This window comes from Geotrypetes seraphini, chromosome 5, assembly GCF_902459505.1.
Source record: "Geotrypetes seraphini chromosome 5, aGeoSer1.1, whole genome shotgun sequence".
In the NCBI taxonomy this organism is placed as follows: Eukaryota; Metazoa; Chordata; class Amphibia; order Gymnophiona; family Dermophiidae; genus Geotrypetes; species Geotrypetes seraphini.
The window spans coordinates 258289851-258317418 of record NC_047088.1 but is presented as its reverse complement, the minus strand read 5'-3'; the positions used below and the strand labels follow the sequence as shown (position 1 = coordinate 258317418).

General features: G+C 44.3%; 1 protein-coding gene across 3 annotated transcripts in view; it reads left to right on the top strand.

Annotated features, from left to right (window-relative positions):
* Positions 1–27568, top strand: part of LOC117360795 (general transcription and DNA repair factor IIH helicase subunit XPB) — a 262217-nt gene that overhangs the window by 145347 nt on the left and 89302 nt on the right. The window contains exons 15-17 of one of the 3 annotated variants that reach the window (XR_004539518.1): positions 4295–4424; positions 11630–11807; positions 12201–13287. Coding sequence is in view for 2 of the 3 variants with exons in the window: in XM_033945181.1 (XP_033801072.1) it covers positions 4295–4424; positions 11630–11807; positions 12201–12426 (534 nt within the window). In the remaining variant the exon portion in view is untranslated. Of the gene's footprint in view, positions 1–4294; positions 4425–11629; positions 11808–12200; positions 16021–27568 lie in introns of those variants that run through there. The other 2 variants (XM_033945181.1, XM_033945177.1) reach the window with 2 other exon arrangements.

The following is a 27568-nucleotide window of genomic DNA, read 5'->3' as shown; positions in this document are numbered from 1 at the left end:
CTACGCAGTGACAGGATCCGCAGTCCGCCTCCTTGTCTTCTGTCCTGGATTATCTGTTGCACTTGTCTGGGGCTGGCCTCAAATCCACCTTGATTAGAGTCCACCTTAGTGCCATTGCTGCTTTTCATCTGCCAATTGACGGGAAGCCTCTCTCTGTTCATCCTGTGGTTTCAGAAGGGATGGCCATTTTAGCCAATCTGTTTTGCAAAATCTTTTTTCTTAACTTGCCAACTCTCCCTCCATCCCATTATGCTTAGCTTGGAGATCACCCACTGTTGAGAATATGCTGCCTGCTTGTCCTGGGATAAAGCACAGTTACTTACCGTAACAGTTGTTATCCAGGGACAGCAGGCAGATATTCTCACAACCCACCCTCCTCCCCTAGTTGGCTTCTTAGCTAGGTATCTGAACTGAGGTACCTCACAGGAGACGCACGCCCTAACTTGGGCGGGAAGGCACTCACGCATGCGCAGTGCAGCACTCGGAAGCTCTTACAAAGATCTTCAAGCAAGTCTGTTTTCGAGGCTGTCCGATGTGGGGCTCCATCGATGACATCACCCACTGTTGAGACTATCTGCCTGCTGTCCCTGGATAACTGTTATGGTAAGTAACTGTGCTTTTCCTGTCCCTGATATTTTTTTAAACTACATCTGAAGAAAACAACTCGCTGTTCTGTGCAATTTGGTATTATGTATATTGGAGCTGGCTGGTCATATGATTTCAAGTCTCGTGAAGGAATTGTCTTTTTATTTCACCTATTGATGTGGTGCTTTCTTACAGTTATACCATGTTTTGGGAAAGGAGACTGCTGGCTTCTGCTGGTGTTGTGCAGTGGCTCTTTAAGGGACTGATGTTTTAAACTAGTTTTGCCCATAGACAAAGAATGAGGGAAGAAGCCTTAATAAATCAATTTTTAAAAGAGCTATTGTATATCTTAGAAAGATTGCTTCCCCCAACTCTTGAACTTCAGTGGGGCAAGGTTGGCGGGAGTGAAAGTTTTCAGTTGACACATGAGAAACTACTTTTAATGTCACTTAACTCATGAGCTATATGGAAGTAATTGGATAAAAATGATTGTTTTGTACAGGTGGTGATCTTACATTGCTTTATACACATTGGAATTCTGGGTATATGGGGAGTGCACATTATAGTTCTGGGTCTATGGAGAGCACAAATAACGCAAATACTGCTAAAGGTGTTCAAGTAGCTCAAGCAGGAATATCCCCATTAAGACGTAACAAAAACACAACATGGAGGGCTATGTACGTCAATGCACACAGTTTAGGTAACAAAATCCTGGAATTGGAAACAGAAATAAGGAATGCCGACCTGGATGTGGTCGCAATAACTGAGACCTGGCTCACAGACTCCCACGGGTGGGACATGGTCATACCGGGTTACAACTTGCTTCGTCGGGACAGGGAGGGCAGAATGGGAGGAGGTGTAGCATTATATACTAAAGATGACATTAAGGTCGCAAGAATCTCAGATGTCCAGTACACTGGGGAATCCCTTTGGGTTAATTTGGCCAAGATACAAATGCTTGTATCTTGGCGTAATCTATAGACCCCCAAGACAACAGGATGACCTGGATATGGAAATAATCGGAGATATAGAAAATATCACCTTGCGAGGGGACACAGTATTGCTAGGAGACTTCAACATGCCTGATGTGGATTGGGATACACTTACCTCTGCTTCCGGCAGCAGCAGGAGGCTCTTAAACTCTATGAAAGGAGCTGGTCTCAAGCAACTGGTATTAGTCCCAACAAGGGATCAGGCAATACTGGACCTACTACTTACCAATGGAAAAAGTGTCACAGAGGTCTTGGTTGGCGAGACATTGGCCTCCAGTGACCACAACATGGTATGGTTCAATCTTAGGGAAGGTTTTACTAAATCTACCACACTGACCAGGGTCCTCAAATTCAAGGACACAAACTTCCAAAACATGGGTTCCTTTGTTCACCAGGTGCTACAAAGCCAAGCAGAAACCAATAGCGTGGAAGGAATGTGGTCGTCTCTGAAAGCCACCATACAGGAAGCAACAAACCGCTATGTTAAATCAGTAAGTAAAAGGCGAAGGATCAACAAGCCGCAGTGGTTTACTGAGGAGATCTCGGACCTCATCAAGGAGAAGAAAAAAGCATTCATCTCTTACAAACAATCGGGGAAACAGGACTCTAGAGCAGACTACCTGACCAAGTCAAAAGCCGTCAAAACAGCAGTCAGGGAGGCTAAATTCCACATGGAGGAGTCTCTAGCAAAGAACATCCAGAAGGGAGATAAATCCTTCTTCAGGTATATCAGTGACAGAAATAAAAACTCAGGTGGGATAGTACGTCTCAGGAATCCACTAGGAGACTATGTGGAAAAGGATTCGGAAAAAGCCCAACTATTAAATGAATACTTCTGCTCAGTATTCACCCGAGAAGCGCCGGGACTTGGCCCTCAGCTACAGACAAGGGTTGGCTCAGTTGACCCGTTTAGAAACTTTGAGTTTACGCTCAGCAGTGTCTATGATGAGCTGTCAAGGCTTAAGGTTAACAAAGCAATGGGGCCTGACAACTTACACCCCAGGGTGCTTAGGGAGCTGAGTGATGTCTTGGCAGAGCCACTGTCCGCGCTCTTCAACCTCTCCCTTAGTACAGGCACCTACCCGTTAGACTGGAGGACGGCTAACGTCATTCCACTCCACAAGAAAGGCTCAAAGCTGGAGACAGCAAACTACAGACCAGTGAGTCTAACATCGATAGTGAGCAAACTAATGGAAACCCTAATCAAACGCCAATTGGATAAGATCCTGGATGAGGAGAATCTACGGGATCCCCGTCAACATGGATTTACTAAGGAGAGATCATGCCAATCCATCCTGATCAGCTTCTTTGACTGGGTGACGGGGAAGCTGGATATTGGGGAGTCCCTGGACATCGTGTACCTGGACTTTAGCAAAGCATTCTATAGCGTACCACACCGCAGGTTGCTGAGCAAGATGAGTTCTATAGGATTAGGTGACACATTGACGAAATGGGTTGGGAACTGGCTTGGAGGTAGGCTTCAAAGGGTAGTGGTAAACGGCACCCCCTCCGAAATGACAGAGGTGATCAGTGGAGTGCCACAGGGCTCAGTCTTGGGCCCGATCCTATTCAACATCTTTATAAGGGACCTGGCAGAAGGGCTTCGAGGTAAGATAACATTATTCGCCGATGACGCCAAACTAAGTAATGTAGTGGGCAAATGCACAACGGACGAAGATTCAATGCCCGACAACATGATGCACGACCTACTCCTACTGGAGCGCTGGTCTAGGACCTGGCAACTCAACTTCAATGCCAAAAAATGCAAAGTTATGCACCTGGGCAGCCAAAATCCATGCAAGTCCTATACCCTTAATGGCGAGATCCTAGCAAAAACGGTAGCAGAACGAGACTTGGGGGTAATCGTCAGTGGGGACATGAAGTCTGCGAATCAAGTGGAGCAAGCTTCATCCAAGGCAAGACAAATCATGGGTTGCATACGAAGGGGTTTTGTCAGCCGTAAGCTGGAGGTCATTATGCCATTGTATAGATCCATGGTGAGTCCCCACCTGGAATACTGTGTGCAATTCTGGAGGCCGCATTATCGAAAGGATGTACTGAGGCTGGAGTCAGTGCAGAGAATGGCCACCCGGATGGTCTCGGGACTCAAGGATCTCCCATACGAGGAAAGGCTTGACAAATTGCAGCTTTACTCGCTCGAGGAGCGCAGGGAGAGGGGGGACATGATCGAGACGTTCAAGTATCTTACGGGCCGCATTGAGACGGAGGAAGATATCTTCTTTTTCAGGGGCCCCACGACAACAAGAGGGCATCCATGGAAAATCAGGGGCGGGAAACTACGAGGTGACACCAGGAAATTCTTTTTCACTGAAAGGGTGGTTGATCGTTGGAATAGTCTTCCACTACAGGTGATTGAGGCCAGCAGCATGCCTGATTTTAAGGCCAAATGGGATCGGCACATGGGATCTATTCACAGGGCAAAGGTAGGGGAGGGAAATTAGGGTGGGCAGATTGGATGGGCCGTGGCCCTTATCTGCCGTCTATTTCTATGTTTCTATGTTTCTATACTACTCCTGATTACAAAAGACATACTTTAGCAGCATAAAATATGTTAATGGAAGGTAGTGCTAGAGAACTTGGCTTGTTACATATTAAGCTACTGCTTCTGGTGTGCCAGATCAATGTGTTTAATAATCGCAAAGCATTTTTTCTTGAAGTTTCATATAATAAATGGACTTCTTTTTGTTTTCTTGTAGGGTTCCATAAAGGACCAGTTGAAAGCATATGGAGCTCTCACTGAGAATGTAACCCGCAAGTACACCCGGCAGATCCTGGAGGGAGTTCATTATTTGCACAGTAATATGATCGTACATAGAGATATTAAAGGTATGTGAGACCAACCTTTTACTGTCTTTCCTATGTTTTCTCCAAACTGAGGAGAAAACATATCCAAGAGGACCTGGATATGTTTAAAGTTTCAGGAATGCATCTACCTTCCTTCCCTGGTTAGACTCAAGCTCTCTTGTTGATGAAGTTCCAAGCAGGAATGAGCTCTGATCCCAAACACATTTATGATCCATCAGGCCTGCTATCAGTTAGCCCTACATCAAGACCTATTCTGTGTTTCCTCGAAAATAAGACCTACCCCGAAAATAAGCCCTAGTTGTAGTCAGCTGCGCTTATCCCTGACCTGCCCCCACCACGCAGCCGAACCCCCGCTGACTCTCCATCCTTCCCTCCTAAACGATCCCCACCGACCACGACCATAAATACCTTACAGCAGAGGAGCGTTTGGCCAGCAGCACTCATAGGCTGCTTTGCAGCCTTCTCACTGGGGCCTTCTGTGTACTGATGACATCATTAGTAACGCGGCACTAAGAAGGCCCCAGCAAGAAGGCTGCAAAGCAGCCTGTGAGTGCTGCTGGCCTGACGCTCCTCTGCCGGAAGGTATTTATGGTTGTGGTTGGCAGGGATCGGTTGGGAGGGAAGGATAAAGCAGGGGTTCGGCTGCGCAGCAAGGGCGGCAACGGTTGCTCAAGGGTTCTGCACGAGGGATGGGAGGGAGGGTAGGATGGAAGCTGGGTAAAAGGTTCTGCTGCACAGGGGGATGGGAGGGATAGAAAGATTCTGCAGAGGGAAGGCACAAGGGGATGGGTGAGAGGGGAGGAAAGATGTTGCACATGTGGGGGAAAGGAAAGAGGAAGAATTGGGATGAAGGAGAGGAAGGGAGAGATGATCATGCACATGAAAAGACCTAGTGCCTTTATTGGGCCCCAAATGAATATAAGACACTATCTTATTTTCGGGGAAACACGGTAATTGGACATATGAGGCAGCTCACCAAGACACTGCAAAAAGTATTTCCACATATCTTGTAATTTGATGGTGCAAGCTATCCAACATCCCAGTGCTGACTTTACTCCTCTTGTAGGAGACTGATGCAGCTTCAGCTCCTCAGTACTTTCCTAGCTTCATTAGATGGTACAGACATTATCCTGAAGCAGAAATTGTGAATAAGTCAAATAATCTGCTTCTGGGAAGTTTTTAGACCCAGATTCTTAGCAGAGCATATACCAAGTCTGGGGGATACTGCAGGCAACAGTCCTTTGAGCTAATTTCCTTCTTCCCTTAGTAGAAGGTTAGAGGTAAAGGATTGGTGGAGGCTGATCTGCAGAGCCCAGGGGTGCTAAACCTTGTAGTGCCAAGCCTCTTCCCACAATTTTTGTGGTGGTTTGTTGCTGGAGTTCCTACTGTCCTTTACCCTTGAGAGTGGACTAGAGGTAAGTTTCCTAAGTGTTATTGGCAATTAAAGTTTTTGGAAAAAGAGAAGAAATCAAGAAAAAAAGGCCTTCATTTCAGCCTCTTCCTGATGTGTTGGACTGGAATTTGGTCAAAGGGTCTGAAGTGATCACTCCTCTTCTATTTGTTTCCTGTTTTTCTGGGGGAAAAGGAAGATGACATGCTGCAGTTAATCCAAACTGTAATTGGCTAACACTCTTAATCCCTTGGGGAGAATGCTTGAACTAGGGAAAAAGGAAAATAATTACGAAACTTCTTTAAATAATGGACATCAGTATGAGCCCTTGGTATACAAGCGAGGGATTATGGGCTCGGGTAGTAACTCATAGATGACCAGCGCCAGACATAAGTCTAAATGAGAACTTCCCCATACATCATTTATTCCTTTTTGATATTATCAATCTAATCAAAATCCCATTTGAATCATAGTCAAACATTCACACCAGGGGAGAAAGTGGTGATTTACATTTTGTGTGGCAGTAGATTTCTCTAACAAACTTCAGCTAAGTATTTCTTAGTGAATTACAATTGCGGATGAATTTTTTCATGAATTAAGTAGCGCTATGAATTGAGTGGTGATTAATATTTTGTGTGGCAGTAGTTTTTTTTCAACAAACAAACTTCAGCCAAGTATTTTTTAGTGAATTACAATTGCGGATGAATTTTCTCATGAATTAAGTGGTGCTATGAATTGCTACAAGGGAGCATGAACTCTATACAGGACAAGCATTTTTCTTAATTTTATTTATGAGCTATGGTTATGCTTATTTATTCATCCACTTTTTTATGAATGTTGTATGAATTTTTTCAATTTTTTAAAATATTGATATATATTCTGTGTTACTATTTAGCAAGATTATCAAATTTCAACAATAAGCAATGGAGCACGATATTTTAGTATGAATTTTTTGTGAGCACTTTTGCACTTTACACTTAATTACTTTTGATACTGTGAGATTGTGATGGTTCTTGGGAGTTTATTTTGTATTTTTTCCTTTTTCTCCTGGTGTGAATGTTTGACTATGATTCAAATGGGATTTTGATTAGATTGATAATATCAAAAAGGACTAAATGATGTATGGGACAGTTCTCATTTAGACTTATGTCTGGTGCTGGTCACCTGTGCATTGTTCTCCCCAGAAATGTTTTCCAGCCGGGTGGCATGAAAAAGTAGCCGGCAGGGTGGGGAAATTTGGTAGTGGGGAAAATTTAAGGGCTCCTTTTACAAAGGTGTGTTAGGGCCTTAACGTGCGGAATAGCGTGCGCTAAAATGCCCTGCGTGCTAGCTGCTACCGCATCCTCTTGAAGCAGATGGTAGTTTTTCAGGTAGCGCACACTAATCCGGTGCATGCGCTAAAAATGCTAGCGTACCTTTGTAAAATGAGCCCTAAATATGTACTATTTTTATTAGTTAATTATTATTGTTTTCCAATGCTCAATATGACTTCCTTTTTTAAGGTTTGACACTTATGCCAGAATATTTTTACTAAATTTAAAAAGTATCCAATTCTAGAAGTGAATAATTAGATATGCGCCCTCTTTCAAATGGTATAGAGGTTTAAAAAAGAGAAATGCGTTAATGAAGTCATTGAGTTCAATCTAGCCATTTATTTCTGCATGAATTTAAACAACTAAGAAAAAAAAGATAAATATAGCCCGAATTTCGAGACAAGCCGGCACTGACAGCTTGACATTTCCTACAGGTGCTGGAGTCAATGGTAGCAACTATAGATGTTGTTTCCTGGGTAAGGATGCACTTGCTTCCTCTCCTGGAGGCACTTCCATCCCGCTGGTGCCCACAAAGGGATGTGTTACAGATGTACCTTGGACGGCAGATGCAAGACTGTATGGTTTGGTGGCTGGAGCCTCAGTTCCTCTCCACTTCTCATGGGTGATTCTGACTACAGATACCAGCTTCTATGGTTGGGGAGCACATTGCAAAGGGTGTCCAGTTCAGAGATACTGGTTCCCCTCTCAGAAGAAGTGGTCAATCAACTGGTTTTTATTTTTTTTTTAATTTATTCAATTTTCTATACCGTTCTCCCAGAGAAGCTCAGAATGGTTTACATGAGTTTATTCAGGTACTCAAGCATTTTTCCCTATCTGTCATGGCAGGCTCACAATCTGTCTATGCACCTGGGGCAATGGGGGGATTAAGTGACTTGCCCAGGGTCACAAGGAGCAGTGTGTGTTTGAACTCACAACATCAGGCTGTTGAGGCTGTAGCATATGGAAGCGCCCTGCAGAGCAAGGCTGTGTGAGTTTTCTCAGACAATGCAATAGCAGTAGCTTATGCCAATCGGCATGGGTCACCAAGAGTGCTCCTCTAGGCCTAGAAGTTCAAATGGTGTTTTGGTGGGCAGAGATCCATTTACTGGCTCTCTCAGCAGCACATGTTTCTGGAGTGGGAGTGGAAAGTATGCAAGCGGATTTTCACAGCCGGAAGACCCTAGATCTCGGAGAATGGGCTCTATCTCAGGAGGCGTTCAACAGCATTGTGAGTTATTGGGGGTATCCGATGTTTGATTTGTTGGTGTCAGCGGCCAACAAGAAAGCAGCATGGTTCTTCAGTTGAAGATACGAACCATGAAATGAGGGCTGAGACATCCTGATGCAATCATGGCCAAAGGCAGGGATCCTCTGTGGTCCACGATAGGCAGAGTCTTGCAAAGAATACTGTCTGATAGTTCTAGTCACGCCAGCCTGATCGAGACATTCGTGGTATGCAGATCTCATCCATCTACTGAGGGACCAGGGCCTCAGACTCCTGTGCCATCCGAAGTTGATTACACAGGACCCAGTCACCCTGCAGGATACTGAGCACTTTGGTCTTATGGCATTGTTCTTCAGTGCGCAGCCTTAACACATAAAGGTTATCTTGATGGGGCGATGTCTACCCTCTTACAAGCCAAAAAGCAATCAATATTAGCCGCCCATGCGAAAATATGGAAGTATTTCCAGGTCTAGTGCACACAGATGATAGGACCTGGTTTCAGCTCCAAACTCTTTGGTCCTAGCTTTTTTGCAGAAAGAACTTGAGAAAGGTCTAGCAGTGGGTTCCCTCAAGATTTAAGTGGCAGTATTTTCGTGTTTTAGACTTCAAGTGAACGAAAGTCTTGGGCTTCACACCCAGATGTGGCCATGTTTCTGAAGGAGGCTTTGCACCTGTGTCTTCCAGCATGACACCCCTTTCCATCATGGAGTCTTAATCTTGTACTGCGGGTGCTCTCTAAAGCTCCACATACGCTGCTGGAACAGGCAGCATTGTTAGACCTCATGGTTCAGATGGTGTTTTTAGTAGCGATTACTTAGCTCGGCGGGTGTCGTAACTGCAGGCCCTCATATGCAGAGAACTTTTTCTAAGAATTTCAGAATCTGGAATGATACTACATACTGTACCTTTTTTCTTATCGAAAGTTATTGCCTTCCTTCACTCCCTTGGGACCCAGGAAAGTGGACAAAATCCAGAAATTGCTGGATGTTCACAGAGTGCTTCTTTTGTTATCTAGAAGTTTCGACTGTTAGATCAGCTTTGTGTTGGTAGGTGCAGCCTGTAGGGGTCGACCAACTTCTAAAGCGAACATTTCAAGGTGGATTTGTATGGCCATTTCGTCGGCCTACATCAGAAGTGGAAAGCAACCATCCTTATCCTTAAAGGCGCATTTCACTAGGGATGTAGCATCCTCCTGGGTGGAGGCTACAGCAGTCTCTCCTAAAGAGATTTTCAGAGCTGGTACATGATTGTAGTGGTGGTGGAAACAGAGATTGTGTCTGAATTCAAAGAGGGCCTGGGGTAGGCACATGGGATCTCTGAGAGAGAGAAAGAGATTATGGTTACTGTGGATGGGCAGACTAGATGGGCCATTTGGCCTTTATCTGCTGTCATGTTTCTATGGTCCTCTCGCCATACTTTCACACAAGTTTACAAAGTGGATTTGGTGACCAAATTGGATGCTGCCTTCGAATCCTCGTTACTCGAGAGGGTTTGGAGGAGAGCGACATGTCTGATAAAAGGAATGGAAAACCTTTCATATGCTGAGAGATTGGAGAAACTGGGACTCTTTTCCCTGGAGAAGAGGAGACTTAGAGGGGATATGATAGAAACCTACAAGATCATGAAGGGCATAGAAAGAGTAGAGAGGGACAGATTCTTCAAACTTTCGAAAAAATAAAAGAACAAGAGGGCATTCAGAAAAGTTGAAAGGGGACAGATTCAAAATGAATGCTAGGAAGTTCTTCTTTACCCAACGTGTGGTGGACACCTGGAATGCGCTTCCAGAGGGCGTAATAGGGCAGAGTACGGTACTGGGGTTCAAGAAAGGATTGGACAATTTCCTGCTGGAAAAGGGGATAGAGGGGTATAGATAGAGGATTACTGCACAGGTCCTGGACCTGTTGGGCCGCCGAGTGAGCGGACTGCTGGGCACAATGGACCTCAGGTCTGACCCAGCGGAGGGTTTGCTTATGTTCTTATGTTCAGCAGGCTCATCTATCCCACCCTAGATTCTGGGGATTGCTTTGATATATCCCAAGTGTTCAGGAATAAAGTGCCTATTGCACTAGAAAGGAAGATTAGGTATTTACTTTGGTAATCTTGTTTCTAGTAAATAGGCACCTCATTCCTGAAGCCCGCCCCATCAGATGTTCATTAGCCTGCTTACTGCCTCAGACGAGCCAGGTTTTCTTGGTTTGGGTTTTTTTTTCCTTTATCAAATAATGTCAAGGATAGAAGAACACACTGCTACTTCATTGCATTCAGGAGGTGTCCTTCAGAACCCTAAGACTGTTGGTGCAGGTGGCACTTGGGTAGGTGGCTAGTTTGTTCCATCTTGTTATATGCTTAAATGTTTATATGTTCAATAGTTTGTGTTTTCATTATTATGTGTTTTGAGTAGTACAAACTTGTTTTGGTGGGAATATCTCCAAACCCCTCCCTTTTCTGTTTCCTCTCTAGGGCTGACCATCTGCTTTGATATAAATTAAGGAGTAACGGGTCAGCCCAGAGAGATGGGAGGCAGAGCGAAGAAAGTGCTAATGAGGTGCTCTACACAATTCTCGTGGGAAGGGATTGACCACCCAAGAATTCAGGAATGAGGTGCCTGTTTACTAGAAAAAGCTGTACGAGGTAAGTCTAATCTTCCCTTCTGCGTGGAACGACTTTTATAGAATGCTAACCTAACATGCATTTACACCTAATTTTATGAGTATTTATTCCAGCGAACATCATTTAAGCATGGAAATGCAGGTATTCTATGACTATGTGCCATTATTCTGGGAACACTCCTGACCTTCCCATGGCCACACTCCCTTTGGTGTTGCATTCTATGAAAATTAGACACGTTATAGAATAGGGTATAGGACAGATCCACACATACCTCCTAACAACTGCCAGTTAAGTGCTTGTTAACGCCAGTTATTGATATTACCGATTTAACCCTTTGTGAGTGGTTCAAAGATCAGCACACAGAAGTAAGCACCTAATTTTGGCTGACTTGTATAGAATATCCCCCCTTTGCATTTTTTTAAGTTGAGAGGACTAAGTAAGATGGTGGTGCATCAGTTAGAGATTTTACAGGCCTCACATTCTGATCCATAGCCTTCAAAGTCTCAAAACCCTCCCCCCCAAAAAAAACCCCTGTTTACTGCCACATCCTTATTGTTGGCCCTTTTAAAATGTATAATAACCTACAAAAACTCATTTTGCCCAAGACAGCTACTAGAACTCTGCTACACATTTTTGTCTAGATCATTTTTTTTTTTTTTAACACTAAGAAAAACACTTTCCTTTTTAGGTGCAAATATTCTTCGGGATTCAGCAGGTAATGTGAAGTTGGGAGATTTTGGTGCCAGTAAACGTCTCCAAACCATTTGTCTTTCCGGTACGGGAATGAAGTCTGTCACAGGGACCCCATATTGGATGAGCCCTGAAGTCATTAGTGGTGAAGGTTATGGAAGAAAAGCAGATATCTGGTATGTTAAACTTGACTTCATATTTCTGAACACTACTGAAACATTTTTTTTTCTCATCATATCCGTGCATACCTTTTTCATTGAAGCAGGGAGATTGCACTGGTAAAGGTCACACAGGAAGTGCCCGTAGGTCTTGGATCATTTTGCAAGCTTTCTTGTTACGAAGACCTACCTCATTCAAAGTTCTTGGAAATCTGTTTTTAAATATAAGGCAACCTGGACGAACAACACTGATATTCTGTTTGTCTGTCACAGATATACAGTAATCTAGTGCTACGCAAAATTTAAACCATCAGAAAAGACAAAAACTGTTGCCAGTACATTTGTGTTATGGAACTGTTAAGAGATTGTTTCTGTACTATGGATATTTATACATGGTCCTTTGTTTTTTAGGAGTGTGGCATGCACAGTAGTGGAAATGCTGACTGAGAAACCTCCTTGGGCAGAATTTGAAGCCATGGCTGCTATTTTTAAAATAGCCACACAACCAACCAGCCCCCAGCTGCCTGCCCATGTCTCGGATCATTTGCGGGATTTCCTGAAGCGCATTTTTGTAGAAGCCAAGTTACGCCCTTCTGCAGAAGAACTGTTAAGGCACACATTTGTGCATTATCACTAGCCCACCTGCCTCAAACTCGGCTCATGTCTGCTGCATTTATTTTCTATGTGACTGCACTTTTTTTTTCTAATTTAGAAAGAAAGAAAGACAAGAGGGAAAATTATTTCTCTTGATTTCCAGGTTTCATTTAAATTGCAATGATTATTCTAAATTGTTTTTTTATGTATAATGAGGACCTTTTTTCCACAAAGAGTATACATTTTTTATAAGGTACTGATGTGGTTCATTTAGACAAAGCACTTTAGTATATGCTCATTCCTAGCTAATGACTAACTGTCCTCAAGGTAGTCTGGGACTGTGCTTATCTTTCCATCACCGTTTGAATTCTGGCTGGGTGGAAACAACACAGCTGATAGCCCTCCATAGTAGCATTTCTTCATCTGGGGTCCACTTACACAGCGTTGAGCCACTGGGCTTCTTTCATTCCTCTCATGTTTCCTGTGTTGTTGAGGTGTTTTTTTCTCTGTTTAATCAAAGAGTTATTCTCAGCTTGGGTAACCAGCAGTGTTAACTCTGTTCTTGCTGATCCTTGTATGAAAACTTGAGATCATTGGGGACAAACTTACCTTCTGTATTGCTTTTTTTTTTACTATTATTGCTTCCATTGGCTTCAAACAGCAGCTTCATCTGAATAAGGGACATTTCCAGCCAAGAAGAAATTTGCCTTTACTATGTAGCTCTTCAGTTACACTATGCACTATTTACAGTAACTCTCTCTACAGGTTAAAGAGCCTGACAACAATTAGAAGCACCTGACGCCTCTTTCACTGAAAGCACTTTTCTGTCCTTTATGCGATACATTGAGAAGCAGCTCTTGAGATCTTCGTTGTGAGATTTAAAAAGAATGTGTGGTTTCTAAAGGTACTTTGCTGCTTGTCTGATCAGGATGGTTTTCCATTTTGCGCTTGTTCAGCTGATGTGGTACTTGCTGGCACTTCTTCAGAGGGCACTGACAAGTATAGCAAACAGCTGAGTTCTCCTTGACTGAAAATTGTTTGTCTGCTTGCTTGTTTTGTCTAAGATCCATTGTTGCTTTAACAACATGAAAGAAACATGGAGAAACAGCTCATTGCCCATTGTTGCATCATTAGCAAAAATTTGGTAGTACTTGGAGAACATTAGTACATTTTTTTAATTACCTATTTTACAGTAGTTTAGTTAATGAGTACACATTATTTGATAGACCACCTGAACTAATAGATTTGAGGTAATTTTTTTATTTTTTTAAAGTACCAAAAATATAGGAATATGGAAGCTGAAAATATTGTACATATGTTATTAGAGGAAAGGGATATTTATATCCGCAAGTGTTTTGTTCTTTTAACCTAGCAGCTGCTTGCCTCACTTCTTTTGGGAATTTCAGCTCAGTTGTGGTGCCATAGGCTTCATTCACAGAAGCCTGGGGATTTCCCCCCACTTTTAACACACTCTTTTTCAGTCCTCTGATAGACCGTGGTATTGTCTGGACTCAGACACAAATGCAGTTAGTGACTCTTATCATTGCAGAATGACTGGGCTGCCTTCTTCCTTGAGAGCTGTGAATTTTTGCTTTGCCACATCGCCAGCTCCAGATGGTCCAAAAAGTAAAAACAGAATATGAGAAATCGGTCATATGTGGCTAATATACAGCACTGTCACTGAGCCATTATACTAGTCCTGCTCTTTACATTTTAATAATTTATTTATAAATGAAAAAGATTACAGGTTGAAAAGAATATGTACTGCAGGTTAAACTACAAGAGCAGCTCCTCCTGTAATATTTTTTTTACAGCTGAGACAAAACGGTACTGTTTAAGAATGGAAATAACAGAAATTAGCTTCCTTTCATTGAGCTGATCCTCGGATGGTAAAAGCGTGGAAATGATGCCAATTTATAGTCGTATATTGTTTCCTTTGTATCTTATCTTGATAAAAGCATGTGCTTTTTTAAATTGCCATTTTAAATTTTTCCATGAAAAATTTGGTGCTGAGAAGTTGAAACTTGTAGATTGAAGTGAAGCTTCCATGATTTGGGCATTTCTGAAGTTTATTGTATAAAATGGTTTCAGTTTTAGTTGAAGAAAATTTAGCTATGGTGATCACTGGTTGCAGTGTTATTTTTTGCAGGCTAGACGTGCAGTTTTATGTAGCTGCTAAATATGATTGTATAATATATTTAATGAACTGTTTTATTACTTTTTAAATAGAACTGCATATTTAAAACCCTTTAAATTGGCTATCAAATTTCTAAGATTATACTGTAGCATTTCTATTAACTATTTGCTTTATCATTTCTATTTTATTAACTATTTGCTTGTGTTTTCTGCAATTAAACTTTGTGGTCAAAACAAAGAAATTGACCCTGGGAGATTCACAGAGAAGAAGAAACACTGTGGAGTGATGATGTTCCTGAAATGGACTTTATTGAAGGTTTAAAAATTCCAAAAGTCTTTTGGAACTTTTAAACCTTCAATAAAGTCCATTTCAGGAACATTGTCACTCCACAATGTTTCTTTGGTTTTTATTAAACTTTGTGGTAACATCCAGAACAGAACATATTTAGTTGCAGGTAGTAAATTATATTTGGTCCTCCCTTTTGGAAAGCCAATTATGTTCACATTAAGGAGGTTGTTTGCCTGAAATCTCTGGGGGAGCTTGCTGTAAAACTGTTCTGTGCTTTCTCTGAATTATGTATAAACGTCCAGTAGTGAGCACGCTCATATTCTGGCTCAGTTTTGTATTTTGATAATGGAACACCTCAAGAATTGGGGTAACATTAGAATTTTAACCATTTCCTCAGCTTAATCTTGTCCACTTACATTAGGAAGAATAGTATTTTGCTGCACTTTCATAATTAGATTTCCAGTGTAATAGGTGAGACATTCTAGACAGAGGGGTTATTTCCCCATAGCCACATGCTGCTGCTGTTGCTGCAGAAGGAATTCACTCTGGATTTTTCACTCTGCCTCTGTTGTACTTCTCTAGCTCCACATTCAGTTCTTTCATTCTGCACGGGTGCCTGTAGGAGTGTTTGTTCTGCTCTCCTCTCCTTATTTTATTATTTTTAATTTAATGTAATTCTGTCCCTTTTTCGGGTAATTTGGTGCTTAGAGCAATTTTGAAGCTCTGCCTGCTTGAGAGTTCACAGACTTCAGTCTGTAGCTGACAGGCCGATCCCACTAGGTACCTGTTAGCCAGCCTGCATAGTTTTTTTCTGGAACTCAGGGACATCCCTGATGTGGTCTCACTTACTGTTAAGCAGGAGTCAAGCACAGGCTGTTAAGTGCCCTTAGGAGGCTTGCTGGTGTCTCGAAGGGTGCTGGCTGCATCTTCACGCCTTTGCTCATCCCGGTGTGCCTTTGTTGGTCTGCTGAGGTGGAGGTGTAGTCAGATATAGGAATCTGACTGGCAGCCCAAAGATCAGCTTTAAAGAAGAATTCCCAGCATTGTGGCAGTAAGTTTTCTCATCCAGCTACTAAGAGAGATCTGTAAGCAGGCACAGTGAGTACACAGGCTGACAGCTTATGAGAGGAATCAGGGGAGGTTGGAAATGTGGGGTTTTGAGTGTATCTGAATGTTTCCCCCCCCCCCCCCCCGAAAAATCCTAATTTCACTATTTTTAGAGTTTGGGAAGTAAGTGAAAAATATCGTGATTTTGGTGTGAATTTTTTTATGCTGACCATTTTGGATTTTTAGCAATCTTTTTTTCTACAGCTCCCTGCTTCTTCAAAATTTCACCTAGAAACTTGCTGGGATGGAGTCCTTTGGCTCTCCTTACTTTTCAAAAAAAAAAAATGTATCCAGATATCTTAACCCAAACCTTCCCCCTCCTCCTAGATAAATTCTCCCCCCAAAACCTCCACTTAAATAATATCTTCCTCCCCAAAACACCAACCAAGTATTCAGATCCCTGAAATGTAACGTAATCTTATTTGTACTCTAATTGTAATCTATTTGTTATATCACACAGTAACGTACAGTCAATTTAATATCCAATTTGCAAGTTCTTCCAGAATTAATCCAGGTACCTCTCCTCCCTTGTAACCAAAAAAACCCCAACAAACCCCAAAACTGTTGTAACTTCGCTGGAAATGTCCAGTTAGCTCTTTTGTAATCCGCCTTGAACTGCAAGGTATAGGCGGAATAGATGTCCCTAATGTAATGTAATGTAATGATTCTTGCCAGGATTGTGCAAATTTAGCATTTTTAGAATGTTCATGTGCCACATGACGCATGGTGCAGCCCGCCCTCCCCCCCCTGTGCAGCATCTAGCTTAGCCTCTCCCCTGCTGAATCAGGTGACCAAACGCTCAGCCCAGCGACCATCGTTGCTTTCGGGCTCGGCAAGGCTGGTAATTCCGTTTGTTGGGCGGCAGACCCTTCGTAGCCTAAGACATGCCAATTTTAGTCACTTTGGGGTGACTGCATCCCAGGAGCAGGACACTTTTTCTGAATTTATGAAATTTTGGTCTTAATCTCAGAAGCCAATGTTCTCCCCCTGCACAGTCCCAACCAGCCTCCACAGCGTCTCTGTGGTGTTGCTCCTTTGGACACATCCTCGATTCAGCCTTCCACTGTTCTTGGCGCTGCCTGACCCTGATCTGGGGGATTCTGATGCGGATGACTCACTTGCTAACCCTTATTTGCATGTGCAGCGCTTCCCAGGGCGGGAGATCAGGGACTGTGTGTAGGATTTTTGGATCTCTCTGGGGTTTTGGAGCCTGGGGATGTTCTCATGCTCCTGCGCTTAAGTCTGCAGCTTTGCCGGAGCTTATTTCTGAATTTTTGCAGAAGTTCAATTTGATCACTCAGCCGGCTCCATCCATTACTTCCTCCTAGCTTTGTGGTGTGTGCTTGCTACCTTTCCCTGGCACCCTGATATGAGCGTTCTGGTCTTGGTGCAGTTTGACTCTATGAAAATTGCTAGAGCTTTGTTACACTGATGTCCCCTGGACACAGGAATGTCAGCAACTTTTGGATCAGTCCACGGTGGATTTTTTGATGGTGCAGGTGACTAAACGTACCTCTCTTCCCAGTGAGGGTAGGGTAGTGTTAAAGGATATGCAGGACCGCCATGTGGATCTGGTCCTCAAGAAACTGACACAGCTGCTTTGGCTATGTCTTTTGTAGCATATTCCTGTCTCTCTCAAATGCGCACACTGAAGAGTGAGGCAGTGGTTCCCCCTCCTCAACTTTTTTTGGCTGAGATAGATTATATAAGGTGTCGGTGTATTCCATCTCTGCCCACAGAATGCTTTGGTTCGGACAGTGGGCTGATGATTCCATTTCCAAGGCTACTTTGGCTAAACTGCTTTATCAGGAGCAGTTATTGCTTGGCAAAGGTTTGGACGACTTATGGATTCTGTCGCCCTATGACTCTGTCTGATAGCAAACCCAGACCCTCTTGGGTTTGGTCGTTCTAAAAAATTTTAGCTCATAGCGATCCTGACCATATGCAAGTGCCACATTGCAGATATTTTTACTTGGCTACCAATGATTACAGGTATTCCCAGTCTTCTACCTCCAAGTTTTATTAAAATTTGATTTGATCGCTTATCTAGTGTTACTAAGCGAAATGCAGTTCTGAAGAGGCACAGTGGCGCCAGGCCAAGGAATGCCCCTCTTGGCATGGGATTATCTTCAATTTCTGGGATCCATGGTTGCCATGCTGGATGTAGTTCCTTGAATGAAGATGCACATGTGTCCTCTTCAGCATGCTTTGCTCTCTCGCTGGGCTCTGCACAGGGATGTCTTACAGGCCTGTCTACCTTGGACTCTGCAAGCTTGAGCAAGCATGAACTGGTGGCTTCTCCCACAGTCGCTCCGCTACATATTGCCTCCTGGATTGTGGTAAGGTCAGATGCCAGCCTTTGGGGCAGGGAAGCCCATTGCAATCATTCTCCTGTTCAGGGGAGTTGGATGTCCTCTCGGCGAAAATGGTCAATCAATCAGTTGGAACTCAGTCACTTGGCTAGCTCTGATGAGGTTGCAGAAGACGCTGGAAGGCCAAGCAGTCAGCATCTTCTCCAGCACTGTGACAGCAGTAGCCTACATCAATTGCCAGGGAGGGTCCAAGAGCACTCCTCTTGTTCAGGAAGCCCGCCTTCATTTTCTTTAGGCGGTGCATCACCTCCTAGCGCTGACGGCAGTACATGTGGCGGGAGTAGACAATGTTCAAGCAGACAGATGCTGAATCCGGGCGAGTAGGCCCTATCCACAGCGGCGTTCTGAGCAATAGTAAGGCACTGGGATCAGGTCTGCTTTGACCTCATGGCCACAGCAAAAACAAGAAAGTGGATCACTTCTTCAATCGAAGATCTGAGCCCAGAAGCAAGGGGCTCGATGCTCTGGTAAAGCTGTGGCCTCAGGAGATTCTCCTGTATGTCTTTCCTCCTTGGCCAATGTTCAGCCAGATCATTTGATGGATCATGACCCATCCAGGCCATGTCATTCTGGTGACTCAAGATTGGCCTTGTGGACCGTGGTATACAGATTTAATGCATCTGCGCTGGAGTTGCAGCCTTTGGCTGAGCGCTTTTCCGGACCTCCTCCCACAAAGTCCAATATCCTTGGAGGATTCGGGTCTCTTTGCTTTTGTGGCATGGCTCTTAGAGCACAGAGGACATTCTGCTATGGTTGTTGATACTCTTCTCAAGTGTAAGAATTTATCCATGGTTTTGACTTACACTAAGGTGGGAAAGGCCTTTCAAGGTCTGTGTATCCAGGACCAGGTGGACCCTTTTTCAGCTCCGATCTCGCTGATTCTTGCCTTTTTTTCAGGTTGGTCTGGATAAAGGCTTCACTGTGGCTTCTCTTTGGGTCCAGGTGACCGGGCTCTCTTGTTTTAGATCCCAGGAGCGTTGGTTCTTGTTGGCATCTCTTCCTGCTGTTGCTGGATTTCTAAAGGGGACTCTTCATGTCGGACCACCAGTTCAGCAACCTTTCCCTTCCAGGGACCTTTACATGGTGCTGTCTAGCCTTACTAAGGTGCCTTTTGAGCCCCTTCAAGATGTTTCCCTCTTGGCCTTGACATGTTTTTCTGGTTGCCATCCATTCAGTACGATGTGTGTCAGAGCTATAGGTTCTGTCTTGTAGAGAACCGTCCCTCTGTATTTTGGAGACTGGGGTTTTCCTTCGGACAATTTCTTCCTTCCTGTCGAATGGGGTTTCGGTTTTCTGTTAATTGGAAGTGCATTTGCCTGCATCTCAGTGTACTGGTTCCAGAACGTATGATAGAATGCTGAAGGAACTGGATGTGTGCAGAGTTCTTCTGAGTTATCTAGAGGTCACTATCAAATTTCGTGTCTCTGACCATTTGTTTGTGCTGACTTATTCAGTTAAGCGGGGCACTCCTGCTTCCAAGGCCACAATTTCTAGATGGCTCCATAGAGCCATTTTGTTAGTCTACATTCTTTCTGGGAAACAGACTCTTGTTTCCATCAAGGCGCATTCTTCCATGAGTGTGGCTTTTTCGTGGGCCACACGTTGAGCTCTCTCCCATGGGGAACTTTGCAGGGTGGCAACGTGGTCTTCTCTTTACACGTTTCCCAAGTTTTATGGAAATGACTGTGGCGGCAAGACAAGATTCTGTCTTTGGCCAAGGTTGGCACATAAAGCCTGCCCTAGCTATTTGGGGACTGCTTTTGTACATCCCATCTGTCTAGAATGTCTCACTGGAAAAAGAGATTATGTACTTGCCCTGGTTAGCTCTTTTCCAGTAGATATTTGAGACATTCTAGACCCCTGCCTAGTCCTTACTATGCCTACCTACTGTTTCACTCTGTTTATGCTTCCCCAAGCAGATTTTTGGATGCCCATCAGTCCTTGGGGGCTAGGAAGATTTTTTTTTTCTCCTTATGTTAACTTTCCTTTTATTATTGTAGTTCTTGCCTCTTTCCCCTTTGTTCACGTCTGTTTTAAGTTTGTGTCTTATTTGTTTTACTAACTTACCCTGTAGTTTATTTTTTGTAAAGTTTTAACCTGTAATAACGCTTTTGTATGCTGATAAATTTTTAATTGTACACCATTCAGAAACTTGAAAACTATATACTGTATATTTCAGTTTTATATGGGAGCAGCTTCTGAGCTCCTTTGCAGTCAGTGTTGACGGTTAACATTACTGTTGAGTTAATTCTTGAGCAGAACAGTTGGTTTAAGCCTGTTGCTATAAGTGTGTCTACTACACATGTATTGGGTGGCTCTCAGTGCTTGGGAACTAACTGAAGTTGGAGCTAGAGAACCCAGTGAAGTACAGCAGAGGCAGAGAGAAAAATCTGGAGTGGATTTGCACATGGCTATGGGGAAATAACCCATCTGTCTAGAATGTCTCTCCTATCCACTGGAAAATACCTTACCAGGGTGAGTACATAATCTCTTTTTATCCCAGGACAAGCAGGCAGCTATTCTTGACTGATGGGTGACGGCACCGACGGAGCCCCGGTACGGACAATTTTAGAGTGATTGCACTCTAAGAACTTAGAAAGTTCTGGTAGGCCGCACCGCGCACGCGCGAGTGCCTTCCCGCCCGACAGAGGCGCGCGGTCCCCAGTTTCTTAGTTTCCGCGGAGCTAAGAAGACGCGTCTCTCTCAACGGCTGTTGTGAGAGGATTTTTTGTGAACTTCCCGCTCGCGTAAACTTTTTGAGGAATATTATTTCCTTTCCTTTTTTCTTTATTTTCTTTCTTAAAAAAAAAAAAAAAAAAAAACTTTTTGTTTTTTTGCCTGTTTTTCGGCCTTGCCCCGGCGGGGCCTTTAGCCACCATCGAGGCCTCGGCCTTCGATTTGGCTGAAGCCGTTTTTACATTCATGCCCCCCCAACCCGGCTTCAAAAAGTGCCAGCGGTGTGCACGACCAATTTCACTAACTGATCCTCATAATTGGTGTCTCCAGTGTCTTGGTCCCGACCATCGAGCGTCAACCTGCACCCGCTGTGCAACTTTAAAGAAGAGAACTCTTAAAAATCGAGAGATTCAACAAAAATTATTGTTTGGTGCCGAGATGTCTGATTCTACACCGGCACCGACATCGGCACCGGCGCAGTCGGCACCCACATCATCGACACCACGCGATACCGCGGCGGTGTCGACTCCAGGTAAGCCGGCTAAGAAGCCTTCCCCGTTGGAGCGTCCTCCGGTCTCGATGGCAGCGAGTCCAATTCTGTCGACCTCGAGGCGCCCACGGAAGCGCTCCGCTCCAATAGAGGTGAGCCCCTCGACATCGGGGTCCTCATCCTCGGAGCGTAGAGCGGCACCGAAGGTACCATTAAAGAAAAAGACGGTACCGGTGCCTTCCCTTGAGGAGCGTATAGCTGCTGTTCTGAAGGAACAACTTAAAGAACAGCTACAGCACCTCCTACCTCCAGCCCTGGCATCGAATTTGCCGGTACCAGTCCGGTCTGAGCCACCGGTACCGATAGTGGACCGTCCTAATTTATCGACGTCCACTCTATCGGTACCGGTACAGTCGGTTTCCTCGGTCTCCATGCCGATTCTGGCGCCGGAGCCGAGAGCTCACCATCAAGCTGTACAAACTTCGGCTCCGGTGCGTACTGTAGCATCTCCCGGTACCGAATCGGGCAGGTCAGGGAAGTCTCTTCACAAGTCCCGGCATTTAGAGCCTTCCACTCCAGAGTCTCGAGACCGGAGTTCTCAGGTTCGAGACCCTGACTTATGGGGTGACTCGGAGGATCCTCTTCTTTCGGAGGGAGAATGCTCTTCTGGTGATGAGGACCCGTCTCTTTTAGAAGCCTCCTCTAAACCAGAAGTATCTTCCTTTTCTTCATTTTTGAAGGAAATGTGTGATTCTCTCTCCATTCCTTTGGAGGCTGAGTCAAAGAAATCCAAGGCTTTCCTTGATGCCTTGGACTTTGACCAGCCTCCAAAGGAATACCTTAAACTCCCTCTCCATGATATATTGAGAGAGACGTTTTATAAAAATCTGGAATCTCCTTTAACTATTCCTGGAGCGCCTAGAAAGTTGGATTCTTTGTATAAAGTCATTCCTATTCCTGGGTTTGACAAGCCCCAATTAGCTCATGAGTCCCTTTTGGTTGAGTCCACTTTGAAAAAGTCCAAAGGGGCTAGTGTATATGCCTCAGTCCCTCCTGGCAGAGAGGGCAAATCTATGGACAAGTTTGGTAAAAGGCTATACCAAAATGCTATGTTAGCAAATCGATCAGGAAATTATGCATTCCATTTCTCTTTTTATCTTAAGCACTTAATACAAAATATCACTGCTTTTGAGAAATATCTTCCTGATAGGAAAAAGTCTGCTTTTCACCACACTTGTTCATCTCTTTTACAGCTTCGAAAATTCATGGTAAGATCTATCTATGATACTTTCGAGCTGACCTCCAGAGCCACGGCCATCTCAGTGGCCATGCGAAGGCTAGCCTGGCTTCGTGTTTCAGAACTGGACGTTAATCACCAGGATAGGCTAGCCAATACTCCTTGCTTAGGGGATGAGCTGTTTGGAGATTCCATGGACTCCACTACCCAGAAATTATCAGCTCATGAGACCAGATGGGACACGCTTCTTAAACCTAAGAAGCCTCCACCAACTAGGCCCTTTCGTCCACAATCAACCTACCAACGTAGATTTGTGGCTCGCCCTCTGCCTCAAACTGCTCAACAACCTAGGCGTCAGAGGCAACAGCGTCCAGCTGCTAGACAACCTCAGCAACAACAGCAGGTAAAATCTACTCCTGCACAAAAGTCTACTCAACCCTTTTGACTTGGTTCTCCAGAACATAGCCAGTCTTCTCCCTCCTACTCAACTTCCACAACCTATAGGAGGACGTCTTTCTTATTTCATAAGCCGTTGGGAACTTATCACGTCAGATCAGTGGGTTCTGAACATCATCCACCACGGCTACTCTCTCAACTTTCAAACTCTACCTCCTCCAAGTCAACCAAAAGAGTCTGCTTCGCACAATCAGTCTTTCCTTCTTCTCCAGGAGGTTCAATCCCTTCTCCTTTTGAACGCCATAGAGGAGGTTCCTCTAGATCAAAAGGGACAGGGATTCTACTCCCGTTACTTTTTAGTCCCCAAAAAAACAGGAGATCTCAGACCAATTCTAGATCTCCGCGATCTCAACAAATGTTTGGTCAAAGAAAAGTTCAAAATGCTCTCTCTAGCCACTCTTTATCCTCTTCTAAATCAAGGCGACTGGCTATGTTCTCTCGATCTCAAAGAAGCGTACACTCATATACCGGTCAATCTGGCCTCCAGACAATACCTACGCTTCATGATCAATCGTTGTCATTACCAATACAAGGTGCTACCCTTCGGTCTTGCCTCCTCTCCGAGAGTATTCACCAAATGTCTGATTGTGGTGGCTGCCTTCCTGCGATCTCACCACCTTCAGGTCTTTCCTTACCTGGACGATTGGTTGATAAAGGCCAATTCATCTCAGACTGTTCTCCTGGCCACCAACCAAACCATCAGGTTTCTTCAACTTCTGGGGTTCGAGATCAATCTACCCAAATCTCATCTCATCCCCACTCAGAGACTTCAATTCATAGGAGCTGTCTTGGACACAGTCCTCATGAGAGCGTTCCTGCCGTCCAATCGCCTTCAAACGCTTCACTCTCTATGTCAGCAGGTGCTTCCACAGCGTTCCATCACAGCAAAGCAAATGATGATTCTCTTGGGTCACATGGCCTCCACAGTTCATGTCACGCCTCTTGCACGTCTTCACCTGCGCACTCCTCAATGGACACTAGCTACCCAGTGGTCCCAAGCGACGGATCCTTGCTCACGTCACATATCTGTGACATCATCTCTTCGTCAGTCTCTACAATGGTGGTTGGTATCCTCAAATCTGTCCAGAGGTCTTCTGTTCCATCAACCTCCTCATCAACTAGTCATCACCACCGATGCCTCCCCTTATGCATGGGGAGCTCATTTGAACGAGTTCCAAACTCAAGGTCTTTGGACTGCCCAGGAAAAGAAGCGTCACATCAATTTCCTGGAACTCAGAGCGATGTTTTATGCCCTCAAGGCCTTCCAACATCTTCTTTTTCCTCAAGTTGTCCTGTTGTGCACAGACAATCAAGTTGCGATGTACTACATCAACAAACAGGGTGGGACGGGCTCTCGCCTCTTATGCCAGGAAGCCCAAAAGATCTGGACTTGGGCCGTAAATCACCATCTATTCCTGAAAGCTATTTACATTCAGGGAGAGGAGAATTCCTTAGCGGACAAGCTCAGCAGAGTTCTCCAACCTCACGAATGGACAATAGATCCGGTAACTCTACAATCCATCTTCGCTCAATGGGGCACCCCTCAGATAGACCTCTTTGCAGCTCCACACAATCATCAGCTGCCCCTATTCTGCTCCAGACTCTACTCACCTCACCGTCTGGCAGCGGATGCCTTTCTCCTCGATTGGTCCAATCTGTTCCTGTACGCTTTCCCTCCTCTGCCTCTCATGTTGAGAACCTTATTCAAGCTCAAGAGGGATCAAGCAACCATGATTCTGATTGCTCCGAGGTGGCCCAGGCAACATTGGTTCTCCCTTCTACTTCAACTCAGTTCCAGGGAACCTTTTCTTCTGCCTCTGTATCCTTCTCTGCTTACTCAGCATCAGGAAACTCTCCTACACCCCAACCTACAGTCTCTGCACCTGACAGCTTGGTATCTCTCGGGCTGACTTCTCATGATACACTCTTGTCTCAGCCTGTTCGTTCAATTCTGGATGCCTCCAGGAAACCGGCCACTCTTCAATGTTACCATCAGAAGTGGACGCGGTTTTCTTCATGGTGTTTTCTCCATCATTATGATCCCACTTCCCTTGCAGTGGAGACATTGTTGGATTATCTCCTTTCTTTGTCAGACTCTGGCCTCAAGTCCACTTCAATCAGAGTCCATCTTAGTGCTATAGCAGCTTTTCATGAGCCAATCCATGGAAAACTCCTCTCAGCTCATCCCTTAGTGTCCAGGTTCATGCGGGGTCTTTTTAATGTGAAACCACCTCTTAAAGCCCCTCCTGTTATCTGGGATCTTAATGTAGTTCTTTCCGCTTTAATGAAGCCTCCATTCGAACCCTTGGCTACTGCTTCTTTCAAGTTTCTCACTTGGAAGGTACTTTTTCTTATTGCTCTTACCTCTGCCAGGAGGGTCAGTGAGCTCCATGCACTAGTGTCGGATCCACCTTTTACAGTCTTTCATCATGACAAGGTGGTTCTGCGTACTCATCCAAAGTTTCTCCCGAAGGTTGTCTCTGAATTCCATCTCAACCAATCCATTGTTCTGCCTGTCTTTTTTCCAAAACCTCACTCTAATTCTGGTGAACAGGCTTTACATACTTTGGACTGTAAGAGGGCTCTGGCTTACTATTTAGACCGTACTAAGCCTCACAGATCATTCCCTCAACTCTTTCTGTCCTTTGATCCAAATAAATTGGGACGTCCTGTTTCGAAACGTACGTTGTCTAATTGGTTGGCAGCGTGCATTTCATTCTGTTATGCTCAGACCGGACTGACACTGGAAGGTTCTGTCACAGCCCATAAAGTCCGAGCTATGGCAGCATCTGTAGCTTTCCTCCGATCCACGCCCATTGAGGAAATCTGCAAAGCTGCCACTTGGTCCTCAGTTCATACTTTTACATCTCATTATTGTCTGGACACATTTTCCAGACGGGATGGACACTTCGGCCAATCTGTTTTGCAAAATTTGTTTTCCTAATGGCCAACCTTCCCTCCATCCCTCTTTTATTAGCTTGGAGGTCACCCATCAGTCAAGAATAGCTGCCTGCTTGTCCTGGGATAAAGCACAGTTACTTACCGTAACAGGTGTTATCCAGGGACAGCAGGCAGATATTCTTGCGTCCCTCCCTCCTCCCCGGGTTGGCTTCTTAGCTGGCTTATCATAACTGGGGACCGCGCGCCTCTGTCGGGCGGGAAGGCACTCGCGCGTGCGCGGTGCGGCCTACCAGAACTTTCTAAGTTCTTAGAGTGCAATCACTCTAAAATTGTCCGTACCGGGGCTCCGTCGGTGCCGTCACCCATCAGTCAAGAATATCTGCCTGCTGTCCCTGGATAACACCTGTTACGGTAAGTAACTGTGCTTTATGAGTAGTTTTAAAGTAAAACTCTACTTGATCTGCCAGAAGGTTGATAGTTTTGAAGATAATTTATAACAGTGTGTCAGTGGGGAAGATGTTGGATTTTACATTCCTCTTCCTTTCTGTTGAAAGGTTGAAGACTCCCAGGCTTGGATTCTATAAATGGCGTCTTAAGTTAGGGCGCTGGTAGGTGCCGTACTGGTGCCTAACTTAAGTTGAAAATGCTACCTAAAGTAAGAAAAAAACATTTAAAATAAAAAATGGAGGTGTCTACTGATGCTGAATCACATCTACAGAGGCACTTTATGATGTCTAATTCCACTGTAGACCTGTCTAATGACAGAAGTGGCGTTTGGTGTTGTAAAGCGCTTCCATAGGCGAGATTCACATAAAATTTAGATGTAGACCTTGCAAATCCTGGCCTATATTTGTAGCGCCTACCTTTTCTGAAGCTACGATTCTATAAACAGTGCTGTAGAGTGATTGGCACACAATCAGTGGACATTTTTAAGCGCCATTTATAGAATCTGGACCCCACTGCTTTGCTTAACCTTTTTCATGTATTTGTAGCACAAGAGGTGACATGATATGCCAGTGAACTTGGTGGCAAGGTTTTAAAGAGCCATAACAGCAGCACAGAAAATGCACAACTGGGGTTTTTTGTTTTAAATCCTGATGAGATTTTCATGTCTACAGAACATGCAGTTGTAAAGCAGAAGAAAAAGGAGTAGAGTGGCGTAGCAGCCTGAATGCATCAGAACCTACAAGTAATTATAAGCATTGCTGTAAAATTTCAGCCACAGTTATTTACAACAGGAAAAGTTCAAAGAAGTAGCCTGTTCATCCTGGCTTAGCTACTCCACCCAAAGAAGTGATTTTACTGTGCCAGCTAGGGATGCGAGCATTAGAAAAAAATTGTTTACTATTTGTTTTTATTTTGAATTTTTCCAGATCTGCAGGTAAATTTTTTAATTAGATTCACACATTCATTTCATTAGTGACTTTTAAACACACACTATAATTACACATGCTGATTTGTTGAAAGTTGGCTCACATTAAATCAGCTTAGAATGCACTGAACTTTTTGAGACGTAGTTAT